The sequence below is a fragment of the Calonectris borealis genome, chromosome 21 (assembly GCF_964195595.1).
Source record: "Calonectris borealis chromosome 21, bCalBor7.hap1.2, whole genome shotgun sequence".
Classification (NCBI taxonomy): Eukaryota; Metazoa; Chordata; class Aves; order Procellariiformes; family Procellariidae; genus Calonectris; species Calonectris borealis.
Genome location: NC_134332.1, coordinates 1,080,165 through 1,099,592, shown reverse-complemented (window position 1 = coordinate 1,099,592; position 19,428 = coordinate 1,080,165). Strand labels below are relative to the sequence as shown.

Below are 19,428 nucleotides of genomic sequence, written 5' to 3'. Positions count from 1 at the left end.
GGGAGCTATGCTCCCAGGACGGAGAAAGAGGCACAAGTGTGGCTCACAGGGGTGTTCAGAGCAGTTTTGATAACTTTTCCAGTTAACTCTACCTTTAAGTTGTGAGCAGAAATCAAAGGGGGGGGGAATTTACTTGCTGTGCATACCAGCCCAGATAAGCAATTCTTTTCCGGCGGTGGCTTTTGCCTGGTCTCAGATACAGATTGCCTCTTTCTTCTCTCCACCTTCCAGATCCCTCTCCCTCTTCTAGTACTGATGCATCCCACCCTCCTTCCAGCCAGCCTGACTGTTCCCAGCTCTCTGCGCTGTGGAGCAAAAGGGGCTTGGAAGCTGAAATCTCAGAAGTATAAGGGCTGAGAAAACCCTGGAAAGTAAAGCAAGTTCCTTCATTCCCACGGGGATTCTGCACATCCTCCCAAGCACACCTTCCCTCCTCCCCAGGAAAGAACTCTGAATTGTTGGATGAATTTAAATTTTATCCCTAGTTTTAACTTAACTCATTTTTGTTTGTGGCAAAGTGTAGACTTCTATGACTCTGTTTCAAAAGTATTTAGAAAATGTTTTAGCATTTTCAGAATGTGAAATTACTTTTTGAAAGTATACAGTGGTTTTGTTTCCAGAGGTGGACATTTCTGTAGTAGAACAGAAGGGGAGGCTTTTGGAAATGGGATGAAAATCAACAGGATTTTTCTGAGTAGAATCACAAATGAGAGACCTTTCAGAGTCACTAAGTGCACTGAGTTCACAGTATGTTGTAGTGGCAGAGGGAGAAGCTTGAGATAAAGAACTGTGGAGACCTTGATGGTCGCTTCATGATGGATGGAGATGGGAAGAACCTAGAGAAGACTGGTTGGGAATGAAGGGGAGTAGGAAAGGGGAGAGCTAGAAGAAAGACAACACAGCTTTATGATGATAAAATAGCTGAGAATATAACAGGAGGAAGGTAAAGCAGCTCAGTGAGACAAAATAAGCTGAGAAGGAAATGTGAGGATGTAGTGAAACAGGAGAGAAAAATACATGTGAGAAATGTGCTGCTTGGAGAGTGCTGGATGTATGCGAGTGATTTGCTTCCCAGTGAGGCGCCCTGTAACTGAGCTTAGGGGAAGAGTTGTTCTGGTGGCTACTTGGAAACCTGCTTCTAGGGGAATCGTGGAGTTTGGTACTTGTCTGGGAGCAGAGAAGAGTCCTCGGACTGCAGCAGTGAAGGATGGATTGCTCCAACACCGCTGTCTCTGGCCAAGATTATTACAGGCAGAGATGGCAGAAGGGAATGCCTGAAAATGGCACACGGAGACCTCAAAGTATCCCAGGGAACTGTGGTGCAACATCTCCAAATTTTAGACTTTCTGAAGCACCTGAGATGTACGGCATGTTCTGTTCTCCGAAATCTGTTGTAGGGGAAGGGGCTCCATCAAAGCAATGGGGCAAAGAACAGGGGTAGTAGCTTTGTAAGCTACCCTGGCTGCAGCACCGGAGCTCTTCCCTGCCGGGAACCTGTCAGCAACGTTCAGCAGGCTCTTTGAAGTGTGACTTCTTTCATTAGATTAATCAAATGTTAATTTTGACACTTGAAGAGAGAGTCACCCCACTTAGTTTGAGACATTTCCATCTGAGCAGTCTAGGCTCCATAAGCAACAGAGGCAAATAGGTGCCTCTGTAACACAGGTCATCTGACATTGAAATACGTATTTAACAGGGATGGTTTGCACCCATGTGGGATCTTCTCCTCTCTGATAATTACAAAAGGAGTCTAAACAATTAGATTACATTGTACCTCTTGTGGCATTTTACCACAACTGACTATTTCACTACTGATGATTTCAACAGAAACAGCCAGTCCATGTTAATTCTCCCAGTCCTGAAATTCCTAAGTGTGCCACTCAGCTGCCAAAGTCTTCCATTTTTTTCACAAGCACAGTTACTTAAGTACAGTATTTCCAAACTTCCTCACTACAGCAAAACACAGGAGTAGCATCACAAGAAAATACAGTAAGTTAAATAAAGCAGTGAGCACAGCTCCTCCTGCAGCTGGCTCCATCTTTTCAGAGGGCTGTAGGTTCTGTGGGAAAGGCACAACAGGGTGTTTAACCTTACAGCATATAAGTATAGCTTATACGAACTGCTTATGGTCTCTTTTATGTTTTTCCTCACAGCTTCCTGTAGCCATCTGATGAATTCTGGGGTTTGCTACCTGAGATAGACATCTTACAGACTATAGCCAAGTCAGGCTTGTGCTTTCCTGTATTTTGGTTCTTCCATCCTGGATACTGGTGCTTTTGCTTATGTGCAGTACATTTCTTAAGTTTCATTGATGCAGAGTATGTTTTTCCCTTCGAACATAGATACGGATTTCGGGTATATTGTAGCAATAGACCTTGCTCTGTGTGTGTGCCAGGCATTTATATGCAAAGTTGTTTATATAGCAAATGCTTGCATTTGTCCATTCTGCTGTTACGAAACAAAATGCCACAGCATAAATGGTGGCAGTGTGCTGATATATCTGGAGGTATAGAAGCAAACTGCAATGTTAACATATTTCAGCCACTGTAGTTTGATATTACATCTGTCAACTAATGCACTCAACTAATATTGTTTAAACGAGCAATTGCAAACATTTCCTATTAGGTTAATTCAGTGGAAAAAACGCACTTTCAACATACTTGTTAGAACAGAACTAAACCTATCTATCAGCTCATGAGGGAGCTCTGCACCCAGCTCTTTCCTGACTCCAGCTCATCCATATTACTCTGGCAACATGGCTCTCCTGCTCTGCTCTTAGCCTTCTGGCACAGCTCTGATTTCTGTGCTTCTTCCCCTCCACCTCTGCTTAACCCCGGCGACTTGCTGCTGCCAAGCCCAGTGGCACTCACCATTCCCCGGTCTCGCTGCACTTGTTGACAGCCACAAAAAAACCAAGCTGAGTTCCCCCATGGCATTTCTCCATGCCCCAACTTCTGAGCAACAGGATTTTTCACAACCCGATGCTCCTTGTCTGACTCAGGAAAGGCAGCAGAGACTGGAATTTGACAGAACGGGATGTAAAATTAATTCATCATTTTGCTTTCAGGCTTAAAAAGAACAAGGATGTGCTTAAAACAGCCTGCAGCAGGCATGAACTAGTAAACCCCCGTCAGTGTGTAGCCTCTCAACTCTCTGTGCAGGCTCACTGAGATCCACCCCCCACACTGGCAGGTGCTTCACTTCAGTGCACGAGCTGTCCCGCTGCCACCCCGGGCCTTCTCATGGCAGTAAAGTGAAGCACGTGGATAAATGCCTGACCCCGGCCCAGGAAGCAGTGACGTGCCCGAGCGCTTTCCCGAATCGCAGCCTGAGCCCTGCGGGTTCCGTTCTAAGGAGCTGCTGTGACGTGCACACGTGGGCTGAGGTGACACGGACCGGGCCCTATGGCGCTGCCCCGCTACTGTACAAACTGAAGTATGCACGTGTGCTGCTTCCCTGCATACTCTGTATAATTCTTCTGAACTGATTTCTCCCAAACAGAGCCTTACACCTGTGGAGCTTGTGGAATCCAGTTCCAGTTTTATAACAATCTCCTGGAGCACATGCAGTCCCATGCAGGTAAGCTGGGCACTTCGACTCGCTTAAAGCGGAGAATTAAATTCTGCGCTGATGCCTGATGTTGACCCCGTTGTGTGTCAATAGAGCTTTTTGTGCTCACGGTTTCCAAAGCCCCAGTAATTTCACCTGCAGCAAAAAAGATGCTCAAAGGCTGAAACACATAGCAGTGGCTGCAACAATGCAAGGCTCAGGGTATATCATAAATACTACTCCTTTCCATAGGAAGAGAGGAAACGGGCCATGCTAGCACAGAGCACATCAAACTGCTCATTCCCTTTATCCAAAGGTATCTAGGGAATGCTCATTGCGTAAGCATTAATGGGTCACTCCTACAGCAGATTAAATCTCTCCTCCCGCAAAAAGGGTAGTTCTCATTGAAGCAAACAAAGCAAAAATGCTTGCAGGGCAGCAGAGCCTTTGCCTACACAAGTCCTTTTCTGTGCTTGTGTCTCCTGGAGTTCTGCAAAGGACTGAAATGTGTTCTCAGAAGAAGAATTTGCCATTTCATCAGTTGTGTTCACTTCCTTCTTGGCTATCTACAAAAGAAAATTCTGAGGAGTAGTTCCACTACTTTGTTTCTAAGCTACCTTTTTTGTTTTCTATCGCAATACATAGAAGACGATTTTGAAATCTCAAAGCCAAAGCTGTTCAAAGACAGCATTCAGAATATTCAAAAATGTAGAAAGAGGATTTTTTTATATTGGTGGAATTTTTTTCTTTTTTTTCTTCTTGCATGAAAACTCAAGTGAATTAACACAGGTTTACAAATTAATTCACTTTTGACAGACCTGTGTCCTCCAACAGACAGCTGCTCTGTTGAGATACACATTCAGTGCTTGCATTTGCCCTTACTTTACAGGTAAGCCCTGAGTAGAGTGGCACGGAAGGACAAGTAGCTTGAGGAAAGGCATATTTTCCATTCTGTAACGGTAATTCTAATCAAAGTTCCTAACTTGATCTGTGTTTCAGTTTTAGTCCTAATTTTAGTGAATGTCCCTTGAGTTCTTCATCCATGCGGTTCCTCGGTTCCAGTTCAGTTCTCATTGGCGAATCTTAGTGCAGGCTTTGTGTGTTGTTCAGCAGCTGCTTTATTTATATCTTTGTAATGTTATGAATAGACATTTAGGGTGATTTGTTATAAGATGGTATGAGTTTTGTGGGTATTATTTTCTGTTAGAACATAAGCTGATTAATGTGGAGTAATTGGACTTCATGTTACACCGAGGAGCGGTGAAGCTCTGCTCAGGGTAGCGGCTGCCGTCACTCCGTGGTGTTGGGGTCTGTTCTTGCTGTTTGTCGATGGCAATTTCTGCTTGCCTCCAAGCTGCGTCCTGACCATCCTGTTCCTTGTTCTGGTCTCTGGTACTGAAGTGCAGCATTTTGAGTTACAGCTCTTGGTGACACTGAGTAGAGAAGCTGCAAAGGAGGGACCAAGGCTAAGGTGTCAAAGGGGAGAATGACAATTCACTGGCAAGGTGTGAGCTGTTGAAAATTTTAAGCTAGCGCTGTCTGCAGCTTCTTCCTTCTCTCTTCTTTACAAATGACCCATGGCCTCTGGGCTTGTTCACCTGGGTTACTTCGGACACAGAACAGGGCTTGAGGGAGCAAGTATCGGTGATCTGACTCATGTAATGTCAGCAGAGATCCCCTCTCTTCAACTCAGGATTACTCTTGTTGAACTCCGTATTTTCTCATCTCTCCCTGCTCCGTTTGTAAGTCACTGTCTTCTGCTGGGCTTCTTCCCCTCCGATGTCTCACTGGTACAGTGACAGCAGGCTTGTCCGTGTCTTCTTTAAGTGCTTTCTCCAGGCGTCACCGAGCCTGCCCCCTGTGAAAGCGGCCGTCCCCTGCGTGTGAAAGCGGCATCTCTGTGCACGGTGCTCGCCAGTCCTGTGCTCGTGCCTCTTCCTCTGGAGGGAACAGCAGCCTTTCCTCCAGATCTATGCAGCTGGGGGCGAGTGGCGTGGTATTTGCTGCTGTGGGATGAGGGCAAAACAAAATGAAGAGCTGTGAAAGGTACAGACAGCTTTGGTGGGTGTCCGGTTCTGGATATTGTGCTTAAGCAGAGCAACCGTGGAGATTACGCAAGACTTGCAGTTACTCTGGTTGCAGTTTGTTGCCTTTTAGTCTGTCGGAGCTTGGGGATTTCCATATCCAAGAAACAGCATCCGCACAACATCTCTGAAGTCTGGGGGTGCAGAGACCTTGCAATAGTCAGCAGAACTGGTGGCATAGAATCCACATACTGGGGACGCTGGCATAGTAGCCGTTTATACCAGTCCGTATGACTGGCTCAAGTAATGTTTCATTATGGGGATGCAGAGATACAAGAAGCCCATAGGGGTCAAATATTCCCTCAGTTAATGTGTTCAGGAGTCCAGTTTGGCTTACCGTGTCTGATGCAGAGGACTAATCTCTTCCAACTCAATGTGATGCATCCACTGAGCCCCTCTTGCAAGTGACTGAAGACAGGGAACATGCTGCTGGCCTCGAGGAGCAGAGACATGCTGGTTCTTGACTCATTGAGGGGCTGAGCCTGGAAGCTAGAAGGTAATAAGGAGAGATTATAGCTCCATAAAGCAGCTACACAATGAGAAGAAGCAATTAGAATGTAAATTGGAGGCTGAAAAGCAGAAATAGAACAGCAGAACACCAGGCAAAGGAATTTGTTCTGTAATTACACTACAATATACAGCTTTGACTCCCTTTAGAGTACTTTGTTCAGGTTGAGTGCTACCATATAATGCTCTTCCTACGATCTAGAGCTAAAAAAGTAAAAGGACGACTAGGCTGAACCTGAATTAAAGGATTGGAGGCATGAAGAGAAATTAAAGAACCATGATCTGTGTAGTTCACAGACTGCCTGATAAGGAAGATGAGGCTGAAATGCACAAATCTCATTAATGCCATATTGAATGCCAGCGGATATTTGTACATAATAAAGCCCCTATAATTATGAAATAGATAAAAGAGCTGGGGGGGTGAAATATAGAGCGTTTCTGCCCCCACCTGCCCCTCACCAAGACAAGGAAGGCCTGAACCATGAAAGTTAGTAGGCAACATCCAGCATTTTCCTTTGCCTGCCTACAGATGTTTGGAGTTGAGGACAGTGGTGACATTAGCACAAGAGCAATTGGTCTAGGCAAATGCTGGGGGAAAAGTGATGTGTCATATCTGATCACTGGCATCCACTGGAGCACCTCCTGCTCTTCACGTCTCTTCCACGCCTGCAAAGACCGACCTCTGGCTGCAGTCCTGAGCATGGCAGTGCTTCCCAGGTACCGACCACGACCAGTGAATTCCCTGGGCACATACAGTCCTCGAGGCAGTCCCGGAGTCTACCCTGGTTCTGTCGTACCCTGGATTGCTCTTAGGTATTGATCCAGTCTGTGGCCAGTGCAGTGCCCAGACCTAATAACAACTGTGCAGTCTGTGGCTGTTCATCAGCAAGGTTTGTGAATGCCCCAGCAGTTAACATGCAGAGCTGCTCAAATTTGAGAGGACTTGCTCCTAAGGAAGAGGGCACTGGAGTTCCATCACATCATTGCTTGTCTCTAGACCCTTGCTGGTCTCCCTTCTCTCCCAGGTCATTGCCACACATGAAGGAGGGCAACTTTGCCCTCTCCTGTTTGTTCTGATGGGCAGCCCGCTGCTCTGCCCAGCACCAGATCAACCTGGGCTGCAAAGCAAAGCACCTGTGTGTACCTTAATAAGGCATTCCTCTAATTTGTGCTCTGCTGTCTGGAGCGCTGGGGCAGGATTCATTTCACTGCATGCTGGTGTGCCTAGGCTATAGATAACTGCCACCTGAGCTGGTCAACTTGGACTCCCTTTATAATCAGTGGAGAAGTCGTCATTGACTCCAGGTGAGTTCAGAGCATGATGGTTCTTATACTACTAGAGGCATCTAGTTCCGCCTGGGTGAATGAATCGCACTCTTAAGCCTGTTTCGCACCACTGAGTGTAAAAGGAGCTCCAGGGGACCACTTTGAAGAGAGGTGTGTCTAATAGAGATGTCCAAAATGAGGTGAGATACGTCTAGCTGTGATGAATAAAGGACCTGGTTTGTCGTCTTTGTTTGTAATTCCATCCTTCTGTTCAGCCTGGTCATCAATCTCTCCATCTTTCTCCTTCCTCTTCCACCTCTCTTCATTGTGCACTTTATTGTTGCTTCACAGCCTATTTCAGAGCACGATTTCGTAGTGAAGCATACTAAGAACTCGAAAATTTCCTCTAGAGGGTGGGGAGAAGTTCTTGGGGCACAGGAGAGGACAGAACATGGATACAATACAAAATTTACTGATCTTGACTGCTTTTCCTTGAAAGATCCCATCAGATTGGCATCCAAAGTGTTTAGCCCAGTTACATACACAGAAGTGGGAGCATGAACACAAAGACCCCTAGGGCAGCTGGTATCTTTGCAGCCGTAGGGAGGAATGATCTTTGGTCACACTCCAGAAACTTCTTTTTTTTTTCTTTTTGTTTCCAGTCTGAGGCAGCAGTGAGCAGCCCGAGGGGAGATTGGCCCTTTCGCTACAGTGAGAGGAAACCATATATGAAGATTGTAATAAGATCCTTAGATACAGAGGAGTTGAGCATAGCTTGAAAACCAAAGTACTTAACAGTAAAGAAAAGGGAAGCCACCTGCGGTGCAGAAAGAGGCAGTAAGGCAAAAGAAGGATAAATGTTTGTTACAACTGCTTTCATTTCAAAAGCAAGCAAACTGCACAAGTCAGGCTGCACAAGGAACATCTATTCCTTCTGGTGCGCAGCTTCAGTTGATTGGGAGACATTTCTCAAGGTGTGCTGATGGCATCAATGTCACTGATGTGCAGAAAAAGCCATTGTCATTTCAGCCACATTTTGGGAGGTTGCATGTCCAAAGACGGTTCTCAGGGTTTCTGACAGTACTGTGCCATCGCACTGAAAACTGCGTAAAAGCTATAGAGAATGTAGTAGATTGTTGTCCCCTTAGTTAAGGGAACCATAAATAAATGCTAAGCAGACGGGTACTGTTTCCCCTTCTTTGTGCTTTAAGCATTATTATCTTGTGCTAACACCTCCCTGTCTCTTGCCCCACAGCTGACAACGAGAACAGTATTGCCTCTAGCCAGCCCAGATCACCTCTAGCTGTTGTTGAAGAAAAGTGGAAACCACAGCTCCAAAGAAATAACGCCAACAATAGTACGTAGCAGTGTTTGCTCTTCTGTCCTGGGCTTACCTGTCCACTTTGAAAAAGTGACTGTCAGAGAGGGTGCAGCAGTGATGGGCATTGCGCAAGGCCTTTGTCCTCGCCTGACTGCACTTGATTTCATCCGTAATTCATGTACTATCCTGCAGAGCAGAGCACCCACTCCCATTACAGGAGCTTGTATGCCAAAGGTACTGGGAACCCTGGGGAGGCAGTGGGAAAGGTTTGTAAGGAAGGTGCATTTGGGAACTCCTGGAAAAAGTTAACTTCTGATCCAAGGTCAGACTTCCTGGCCTGGGGTTGAAAAATAATCCAGTTGTCACGGTGTGACATCGGCATAACCTGTCACTCCCTGTGCTGCAGGCAGCCAGCGTCTGGCTTTATCCCCGGCTCATCCTGTGCGCTTGTGCTTCACCACAAGTAAAGGTAAAATACAGCCCTGGGGGGCTGTTCCAAAGCACTTGAGCTGAACAGCCTGGGGGAAGGATGAAACAAAAATACGGTGCTTTTGTATTCTAGTATGGCCAAAAATGACATCACATTGCCCGAAATCAGCCACAAAAAGCGGGGTTGCTGGAGTTCAGAGGAAGAAATGGAAATTTGGACTTCAGCACTGTTTGAGATGGTGGAGGAAGTTGTACGCTTCACTGAAGCAACTCCTCTTAAAATTACTGTCTCAAAGAAAAGGCTGAAATGACAAAAATGGAAAGATGTCCAGCTTTCCAGCTGGGCTAAGCTGTGACCACCAGCCCATAGACATGGATAGCAAATGGCACACAGGATTATAACTTATCTAGGCAGTTCCTCAATAAGCACAGAGACGCCATTGGTTAAGGCATTGGATTGTGAGTAGATAGTGTGTGCTCTGTCTCAGTACCCACATCAAGGAAAGCATGCAGATAAGCTCCTTGCTGCTCTAAGCAAGAGCGAGGCCTGTCCTCGAGGGTTCCTCTGTCGCGAAACCCTTGGGGAAGGAAATCCAGGGTTGGAGATGCCTCTACCATCATCTGGGCATGTTCCACCTTTTTGGGTCTCTCTCAGAATTGTTTTGTGACTCCCTCCTCTCTTCTGCCGCAGAGGAGCAATTCTCATCTGGTGCTTTCTCTCCCTCCTTGTATTTCACTGCAGCATCCGCAAGCGGTTCTGTAGGGAACAGCGCGATCCCAGAGAAGGAGCGGCAGAACATTGCCGAGAGGCTCCTCAGGGTGATGTGCACTGACCTCGGGGCTCTGAGCGTGGTGAGCGGGAAGGAATTCATCAAGCTAGCACAGACCCTGGTGGATAGCGGAGCTCGCTATGGTGCCTTCTCTGTCACCGAAATCCTTGGCAATTTCAACACACTGGCTCTGAAGCATTTGCCTCGGATGTACAACCAAGTGAAGGTGAAAGTCACCTGCGCCCTGGGCAGCAATGCATGCCTGGGCATCGGTGTCACTTGCCACTCGCAGAGCATCGGCCCCGATTCTTGCTACATCCTGACAGCTTATCAGGTGGAAGGCAATCACATCAAGAGTTACGTCCTGGGAATTAAGGGCGTAGACATTCGAGATAATGGTGATTTTATCCACCACTGGGTACAGAACGTGCTCTCGGAGTTTGTGATGTCGGAGATCAGGACGGTGTACGTCACAGACTGCAAAGTCAATTCCTCTGCGTTCTCCAAGGCAGGCATGTGCTTGCGTTGTTCAGCCTGTGCCTTGAACTCGGTAGTGCAGAGTGTGCTGAACAAGCGAACACTACAGGCTCGCAATATGCACGAAGTGATCGAGCTCCTGAATGTCTGTGAAGATCTGGCAGGATCCACGGGCCTCTCGAAGGAGACCTTTGGCTCCCTGGAAGAGACTTCTCCCCCACCCTGCTGGAACTCAGTCACCGACTCCCTCCTGCTCGTCCACGAGCGCTACGAGCAGATCTGCGAGTTCTACAGCAGGGCCAAGAAGATGAACCTCATCCAAAACCTGAACAAACACCTGCTCAGTAACCTGGCAGCCATTTTGGCTCCGGTGAAGCAGGCGGTGATTGAGTTGAGCAACGAGAGCCGGCCCACCTTGCAGCTAGTACTCCCCACCTATGTCAAACTGGAGAAACTGTTCACTTCCAAAGCTAACGATGCTGGTGTAGTCAGCAAACTCTGCCACCTTTTCTTGGAGGCGCTGAAGGAGAACTTCAAGGTTCATTCGGCACACAAGGTAGCCATGATCTTAGACCCTCAGCAGAAGCTGCGGCCCGTCCCACCATACCAGCACGAAGAGATCATTGGCAAGGTCTGCGAGTTGATCAATGAGGTGAAAGAGTCCTGGGCAGAAGAAACAGAATTTGAACCTTCAACCAAGAAGCCTCGGGCAGCAGGGGAAGCCACAGCAGCTCAGGAAGAAGATTGGTTCGGGAAAAATGAAGTCTATGATTACTTGCAAGAACCTCTCTTCCAGGCCACCCCTGACCTCTTTCAGTACTGGTCATGTGTTACCCAAAAGCATACAAAACTAGCCAAGCTAGCCTTTTGGCTCTTAGCAGTGCCTGCTGTTGGTGCCAGAAGCGAATGTGTAAATATGTGTGAGCAGGCTCTCTTAATCAAGAGGAGACGGCTACTCAGTCCAGAAGACATGAACAAACTCATGTTTTTGAAGTCCAACATGCTTTAAGACTGTCTTTTAATTAAAACAAAACTTTAAAACACTGTTCCAAACAAAGAAAAAGAATTTTAAGTTCTAAACACTGTGGACCTCATTATGAATGCCCCTGGAAACCAAGTGCTTTTTTATATATATATATAAAAATATAAATATATATAAAATTAAGTTTGAAAGGAAAGCTGAGCACGTGAGAGAGACAGCCCTCTGCCAGGAACGTGCTCCTTTCCATAGATAGTGTGTGGACTTGACAGACTTTCTAATGTTTTCAAGTGGGCAGACCAATGGGAGGCTGATGTTCTAAAGTCTTCAGGCAGCTGAGATCTAAAGTGACTTGAAGTTTCTTTTGTTTCTCCTCCACCCCACCTTTCCTCTTGTCCCCTGGGCCATCTTGCCATGGATAATCAGACTACATTGAACAGACCAGTTCTGCACTGGTCTTTGCTCCTTTGAATAACTGTACACCTTGAGGGCATTTGTCTGCAGCCTTCTTGACATACGGTGCATGTTATCAGGGCAGCTGTGTTTTATGAACACCAGTATCTTTAGAAATCAGGAAGGGACACTTTAAGGGGTTTTTTTATTTTATTTTTAACTTTTTTCATACATGGTTTTTCCAAAAAACAAAAGTTACTCTTCTATCTCCACTCCCAGTTTTGAGTTTAACATGTTAGCTAGCAATTATAAGCTTGATTTAAAACTAAGAGAAATGGTTCATGGCAGAAAATGTCTGTAATTGTTACGCTTCTTGGATTTTTTTTTTTAATAGCATAACTTCTTTTCTGAATTCCTAGTGTTAATTAGCTTCTCTGTGAATTTTGTACATCAGGGATTCTCAAACTTATTCTAGAGTAGCCCATTTGCAATTAAATAATGTCCTTACGGGAACCACAGCAATTGCTTGTGTGGAAAAGCTAGAAACCAGGAAAAGCAAGCAAGCGGTGACAACACAGATGTCTGTGGGCCACCAGCAAGCTTGCCGGGGTCTGCCAGCTGCCATTGAGAACCCTTGTACCTAAACTTTTTGTAAAAAAGTTTCTCAGTACACACACTCAAAATAACCTTCACAAGGCCAAGGACAAACCAAGGTGTATGATTTTTCAGGGGAACAAAGATCATCAGTTTTGTCAAACTGGGGTTTGAAGGAAGCTTAGAGAAGTGCATGGGCTCAAAGATCCTTCTGAATGTAAGTGCTCCTGACTGAGTGCAAAGATTATCTTCCCATTTTATTTGGAATGGTTTCCTCTAGTAGCACGAATGTCTTTTTAATACCTACAGTGCATTACACTACTTGTTATGTTGCTGAATAGTTCTGGCTAGGAAGGCCCTTAAACGTTCACACTGGCTCACCCCAAATGCAATTAGAGATCATTGTAACACAAAAACATCTCAGTCACTCTGCTGTCCACCAAGGCCAGTGCTCTGCTGTGTCCAGTGCCCGTAGGCACAGTTCATGGGCTGCTGGACAGGATCTCTGCAGGCTGTCAGGTTTGGTGCCTCTTGGACAATTCCCAACTTCTGGTGCCAAACCGTTAATTTTTCATCACTGGGATTTGCATCCCAGAGGCAAGTTGAAGCAAACTCTTACTTTTGAAGTAATCTCTCCTGCTTCCAGTAGTGTGCTCTGGAGCTGCGGTCACAGTGGCAGCAGAGCAGCATCGGAGGTTCGGGAGGATGGACTCGCTCAGCTCCGAGCAGGCAGGCTGGGGGCTGGAGCCCTTCAACAGCGCAGGGGTGTTTTCTGGTTGCTGACAATGCAATGGTGAGACTGGGGGCCCTCTTTGAAATGCTGCTGTTGAACTGATGTTAAACAAGATCCCACCTGCCCATCCCTGGTTGTAGTAGAAGTTGCAAGTCCCAAGACATGAGAAATGGCAAACCCAGTCTCTCAGGCTTTGTTTGCAGATGCCTTGAACCTGACAGGCCCTAACTGACAGCTTCACTGCCGTGGGGCTCAGACGGGGGGACAGTTTGCATGCTAGAGACCTTCCCTAGGTCAAGGTCACTGAGGATAGCTTTATGCACCCAGCTGTCTTGCCCTTTTCAGCCTGGAAACAGGACCTGCTCTTGGCTTGAGTCTAGCGTTTGGGTTGACCTCTCAGCACTGTTACTGGCATCAGGGCAAAACTAGTCTCCTAAATGTAAGTTTTGCATATGGATATCTTAAAAGACACAGTCTGCAACCCCACTGACAACTGCAGGGGTAGCAACACTTGAAGATGAGCTGCCAAGGCAGAGGCACTTGGACATCTTATTTCTCTGGCAGTGGCTTTTGCAAATGGAGGTGTTGGTTGTAAAACCAACTTTTCTTCTTGCTGGTTTTATTTTCTCCCGTAAAAATCCCGCCTGCCCAGCCACCGGTTGAGTCCACGGTAACACATCTGTTTGCACTTGCAGTGCAGGAGAAACCTGTAACAAACAATAACTAAGTCCCACTACAAACAAAAAAGCCAAGTGAGATGTGTGCCAATTACAAAGTGTTTGTGCTGTGCTGCTGTTCCCACTGAAAAGCACAAGGTATCCTGCAGCAAGAAGACTTGGCTGGAGGATGAATCCAAAGCAAGGTTAGCTTTTGAGGCTGCGGAATGTGTATCATGCAGCTCAGATGGGCAGAACCGGTGACAGGATTTGTAGTTCTTTCTCCTAATGGCATGTTACACCTTTTTGCTTGGTTTGCCTGAGACCCCGAGAGCCACTCCTAGGCTCTTTGATGCTCAGGGGAACGTGCAAAACTTGCATTCCTTTGAAAAGAGAGCTCCAAACCCTAACACTCTTCTGCAAAGGGACAGGCTGATAACTTCTGTGGGATTTGCCAACTCGGGCTCATTGTGTTGTCTGTCTGCAAGGCATTAAGGGTGGGGAAGTGGACAAAGCAGAGTTAGCACAGCCCTGGAATTGAGAGAGGTAAAACTGCAGTCATTCGTGCAATCGTTTGATGCCAGGCTGTGCGCCGCAGTGAGCTGGACTGTGGCTGCACAGCCAGGTCGTGCAAATGGAAAGGCCACAGCCACCCTTAACTCCCAGCCCATCGCCCCTTCCCCTTTTTACAGTGTGGTTTTGGCATCAAATCTGGAGCTTTCTTGCTGTGACGACCGAAGAGAGGGATTGACTGGCCCTCTCCCCCGTCCAAGTAACTGTCACCTCCAAGGCAACGTTGGTTATAGTTGCACTAATGATGGATGTTAAGCAAACATGCAGCATTGTCTGGTAGATGAGATTCTCCCAAAGACTTAAAAACTCAACTTAGCAGCTGAAAAAGCAAAATAAAGCCTAAAGCCCTAAAATGGAGCAATCTCGAAAGTCAGAGAGAAGAGGAGCTGGTTGGCCAGCCCCCTTCTCCAGCGAGTCAGTGGAAGAAGCCACAGCTTTTCATGAGTCTTAAACATGGTTACAAGCTGTTCTGCTCAGAGGAGCTATTCACGCTGTGTCTGCTCATAGGCTGACTATTGTCTGGTGTACTTATGCGTCGTTAAAAGGAGAGAAGTATGTATGGAGCACACATATTTACTCTAAATGCCAAGCTTTTGCTCCTCTTTCTCCTTCCCTCTTCAAGACTTGGATTTGCATTCTAGGGAACATAGATACTTTATCAAGGTCTGGATTTTGGAAGCTCTTAATTTGCCAGGTTACTAGGATTGGCTCAGTGGTATGGAGCAGCACTTGTGCTGTAAGGAGCACTGCCCATCTGTGGTGGGAGACTGGAGAGGAGAGGGTCTCTTAGTTTGGCCAGAGCTGTCATGAGGTTCTGCTCCCTTTTTGCTGGGAGAAGTCCTCAGAATTGGGATCATCATCTGGTAGGTCATGTTGGGAATTTGCCTTCTGCTTCTTTCCTTCCTTTACTCACGCTTGAGAAATGTGTTGGGCTACAAAAATGGTGTATGTGTCCTCCAGGCATTCACTTTTTTCTGCTGCTTACTCTGTGCCTGACCTTACAGACTTCTGACTTCATAGTTTGCTTTGGGAGGGATTATGATCTTCCGGTGGGGAGAAAGCACCAACAGAAGATGAACTGTAAAGAATGAAGGGCCTTCCAGTCCTGTCTGAAGATCCTTGTTACTGGAAAACTGAGAAAGTGGGATACAAAGGCAGAGCTCTTCAAAACAGAAGGTTGTTTCTGTGTGAGTACAGCAGCCAGAGGGTCAGTGGAGCACATGGAGCCCAGATTTGTCTCCTGTGTGTGTCTCTTCTCGCCATGTCTCTAGCAGTAGACAATAGTTGTGTTCTGGCTGGCAAGATGAGCTTGGTGTCTTGTGCCTGGGTCAGCTGCAGATGGAAGTAAGCTTTTCTTTTTGTCAAAGCTCTATGTCTGTTCTAAGAAAACGGATTTGGTTGTATTTGAACTAGTGCAATCTGGAAAACTTTCTGTGAAAGCCGACTGGGGGCTCAGGTTTTGTCTAATTCAGTTGTCTGTTAATTGCTGGTTAAACCAGTTTAGCTTTGAGATAAATTGGTTTAAGCATCCACATTAACCCCTGCACTGGTTTAACTGCGCTTGCTGGGTGTTCTCTGCTGCTGATCAGAGAATACATCCAGAAGCAGCTCAGGGAGTCATGACCCTTACGTGAATTTTGCAAATGAAATTGTGGCAGATACTCTCAAAGCTCAGGAATGACTGAAAATAGAGGGGAGACACTTCTGAAAGTTGCTTGAGCTCTAAGTTGTGGTATCTGAGTTAATACGGTATTCAGTGAGGAGTCTCAGGTCGGTTGGTTTGTTTTCCTCCAGCTGCTTGCAATAACACGGAAGGTTTAGCGTGAGAAGAAATTGCCACATGTGTTCATACTGATGGATGAGTCCACTCAGCCTCACCCAGTCTGAGGGACCATTTCCACCTTCTGGATCCTGCAGTAGGCAAGCCAAGACGAAGTGTTTCACAGGAGCAGGGTGACTGAGACATCGTGCTACTCGGAGAATGCTGTGTGCATTTCTGGACACCAGCAAGTTACTGATACATCAAAAGACAGTAAAAGAGCAGCCAAAACGTTATTCAAAGGCTGGGAGTGTTGCTTTGTACTGAGGAAAGACTCGGTTCCCTAATTGCATCTTTCTGGCTAAAGGAGGTGGAGAGGAGCTCCTGTGAGCGTTCAGAGGGAGCACACGCAGGAGGGGACAAGTTGTTCCCTATGGAATAATTAGGACTAATGGGATGAAAATGAACAAAAAGACAGATTCTGGGAAACCTTTTCAGGGAGGAGAAATCTGTTCATCTGGGAGGAGTCAGTTAGGGGAATGTTATCATTTAAAACAAGGCTGTACAGCTACATGGAGCACACTCCGTAAGGCACAAGGCTGCTTTGGACCTTGCCGAGAGAAAAGAGACTGGATGTAGAGGTGGGAAGTGACTGCCTGCGTGTTGAGCCCAGTCCTGCCCAATAGGTCCAAGAGAATTCCTAGAGCATCTTCCTCCGCATCCTCCCACTCACCTCCGGTGCCAAACCCTTCCCAGCACTCCAGTATATCCATTAACCAGGTTTCGTAAAGGAGGGAGGTAGCTGACCAGCAGAAGGGGCAGAGGAGAAAACACCAGCTGAGGAGCAAATGTCTTGTCAACCCTTACACTGCCAAGGTGAAAGAATCGGGGTGAGGGCGAGTATTAAACGTTTTGCTGCTTCTGCTGTGCATTTTCTGTGCTACACCATGATCTTAAATCCGTGGGATCCGTTGGGAATGCCCAGAAACATTGGCTGAGACTCAAGGTCCTGTGTCAGATACTTCTGAAGATGTCGCCCCGTAGCAATAAGAACTCCCTTTTTACAGTGCATGGGACCTGTCCCCATGCCACGGGTTATCATCTTCCTGGGGCCTCTGGAAATGTCACTGAACAAACCAAACAGTCATAAAAATACAGAGAGGTAAACCCAAGCACAGCTCCAAGTTGAATGCCTCGTTAGTACTGTGGGATAGTTTGCTTATGCTAGGCCAGAAATGGTAAACCAATGAGAGTGTATTGCCCTGAAATTTAATTTTATATATTGAATGTTTGGGGGGTTTCTGTTTAATTTTGTTTTTTGTTTGGCTGGTTAGTTGGGTTTTTTACTACTCCTGTTAGGGTCCTTTGTTTTACGACTTGACGGAAGAGTTTTGCTCACATTAGGCAACGGTGTGTGCAGTAGACCCTTTAGGGTTTGATGATCTGTAGGCAGCCAAGTTTGAACTTCTTAGAATAGCTTCTGAAATGAGTCACATAAATGGCTCATCGATGCACAACATCAACCACTGACTGAAAGGGTTTTCTTCCTTCCCTAGCATCACTGACAGTGGTCAGTATGTCTCGGTACCCGGGTGAGCAGCGCAGCCTTAACGATAGGAATATTTTACAGTGGAGTTGATGAGTACAGGCATGTCAAACCCTTGCTTTTTACAACCAAAGTTCCTTAAAAAGACACTTCCAGCCTCATCAGCCTTGAATGCTTGTTTTCAGTCTTCTGGGGGTTCTTGTGGCGGTCTCTGCAATGTCTGTGGATAGGATGGTATTTTTTTTTCCAGTGGGCTGGGGGGTGGGAGGAGGGATTTTTTTTTTTTCCTTGCTATCTATGGAGAAGGACCTTTCTGCCCAAGGAAGGAGGCATGTATTCTGGAAGGAGCAACAGTCTTAGGAGCTGTTTTCCACGGTCCCTTTAAACTTATTGGGACTTTAATTTTATTTTTTTTAATTATTTAAAAGGAAAACTGATAACGGATGAACTGAAACATTCGTGACAGGTGACTAGCCAAGGCTGTAAGTACAGGAGGAACGCACATCGTCCAGACCGTGAGGATTCTGGTCCACGCCGTAGCTAGAAAGTGTCATGCCGACAAACCAAACCATCAGGAAATCCTTGTTTGCAGCCAGTCTGAAAAGAGAAGCTGTTCCTCGTTCGTATGTTCGTTTTTTGAAACCTCCTGTTGGGAGCTGAATTCTTCTTGTTTCATCAAGCAAACAATGTTCTCCTTTCTCTCCTCACCCTCCCTCCCCTCAGTAACTTGTGTGCATTTCCTTCCTTTCTGTAGATGCAGATGTTCTAGGCAATACCACAGATGCACCTGCATGTGTCTCTACCTGCGAGTGCAAGAATCTCATGTCATCTTAAAAAATACAAAAAAATATACAAAAAATATACAAAAAATATCTTTTTTAGGCCAGAGTTTTCTACAGGTATTAATGAATATTTTTCTTAATCCTTATAAGTTTTATGTGTTTAATATTTCTTAATACCGGTAGCATTAATTTATACTTTTGTAGCAACACAATATTTTTATAAACCGCCACCGCTGGCTTTGTCTTCATAATGGGGAAAAGTGCGGGCAGCTGGCCCCGCACTGTACCATGTACTGTATTTAAAAGGTTATCTAATGTCACACTTGCTGTGTTAATAAACAAAACAAAACCTGTTTGAAGTCTCATGTATTGTTGGTGTGGATCGAATGACTCAATAGAGAGCAATATTGCACGGGGTTGAGTTGCTGATTTTCATTGTGATATATGAACGCTTGAGGCCAACTCAAGTTCTTCTGATTTTTTCTTTTTAGGATTTTGTTTTGTTTTGTTTTGGTTTGGTTTTTTTACAGCTAAATAAATTCAGTGCTGTTTGAAACTTAGACTGACGTCAAATGAAAAGGATTATTAAAGAAAAAAAAAAAAGGTGTTTAAATGTTGCTGTTTTTACAAGTCTGTTGCTGTCTGAATGGAAATATTCCACAAGAGAGGAGGAATAGTTCCACTTAGCTTCCAAACGAGCTGAGCACTCCCGGCCAGAGCTCGGTTATTTGGAGATACCTTAGAGACATGTTTCTGCAACATTCTTTTCAGAGTTGATGCCAAGGCAGAAGACAAACTGTAACTGTAAGAAAGCATCCGTTGCTTGAGGATTTTCATGTCAGTGTTGTATTTATGGTTTTACAATAAAACAACCTTTAGGAAAAAAAAAGTGTCGGGTTTTCTATTTTTCAAGCACATGAGTGGGACATCACCCAGTGCTGAGTGTCTTCTTATGAAGAGGGAAGACATCCGTTAAAGTGACCTAAATCTCAGCAGTGGTCTCTTTGATG

At 45.9% G+C, this 19,428-nt stretch overlaps 1 protein-coding gene across 6 annotated transcripts in view; it reads left to right on the top strand.

The window, feature by feature from the left end:
* ZNF618 (zinc finger protein 618) overlaps window positions 1-19,307 on the top strand; it is a 164,229-nt gene extending 144,922 nt beyond the window's left edge. For all 6 annotated transcript variants that reach the window (XM_075170231.1, XM_075170230.1, XM_075170229.1 and 3 more), the window contains 3 exons: window positions 3,502-3,579; window positions 8,662-8,763; window positions 9,899-19,307. In XM_075170231.1, the coding sequence (XP_075026332.1) occupies window positions 3,502-3,579; window positions 8,662-8,763; window positions 9,899-11,412 (1,694 nt within the window). In that variant the 3' untranslated portion in view covers window positions 11,413-19,307. The remainder of the gene's footprint in view (window positions 1-3,501; window positions 3,580-8,661; window positions 8,764-9,898) is intronic.
* The last annotated feature ends 121 nt before the right edge of the window (window positions 19,308-19,428 follow it).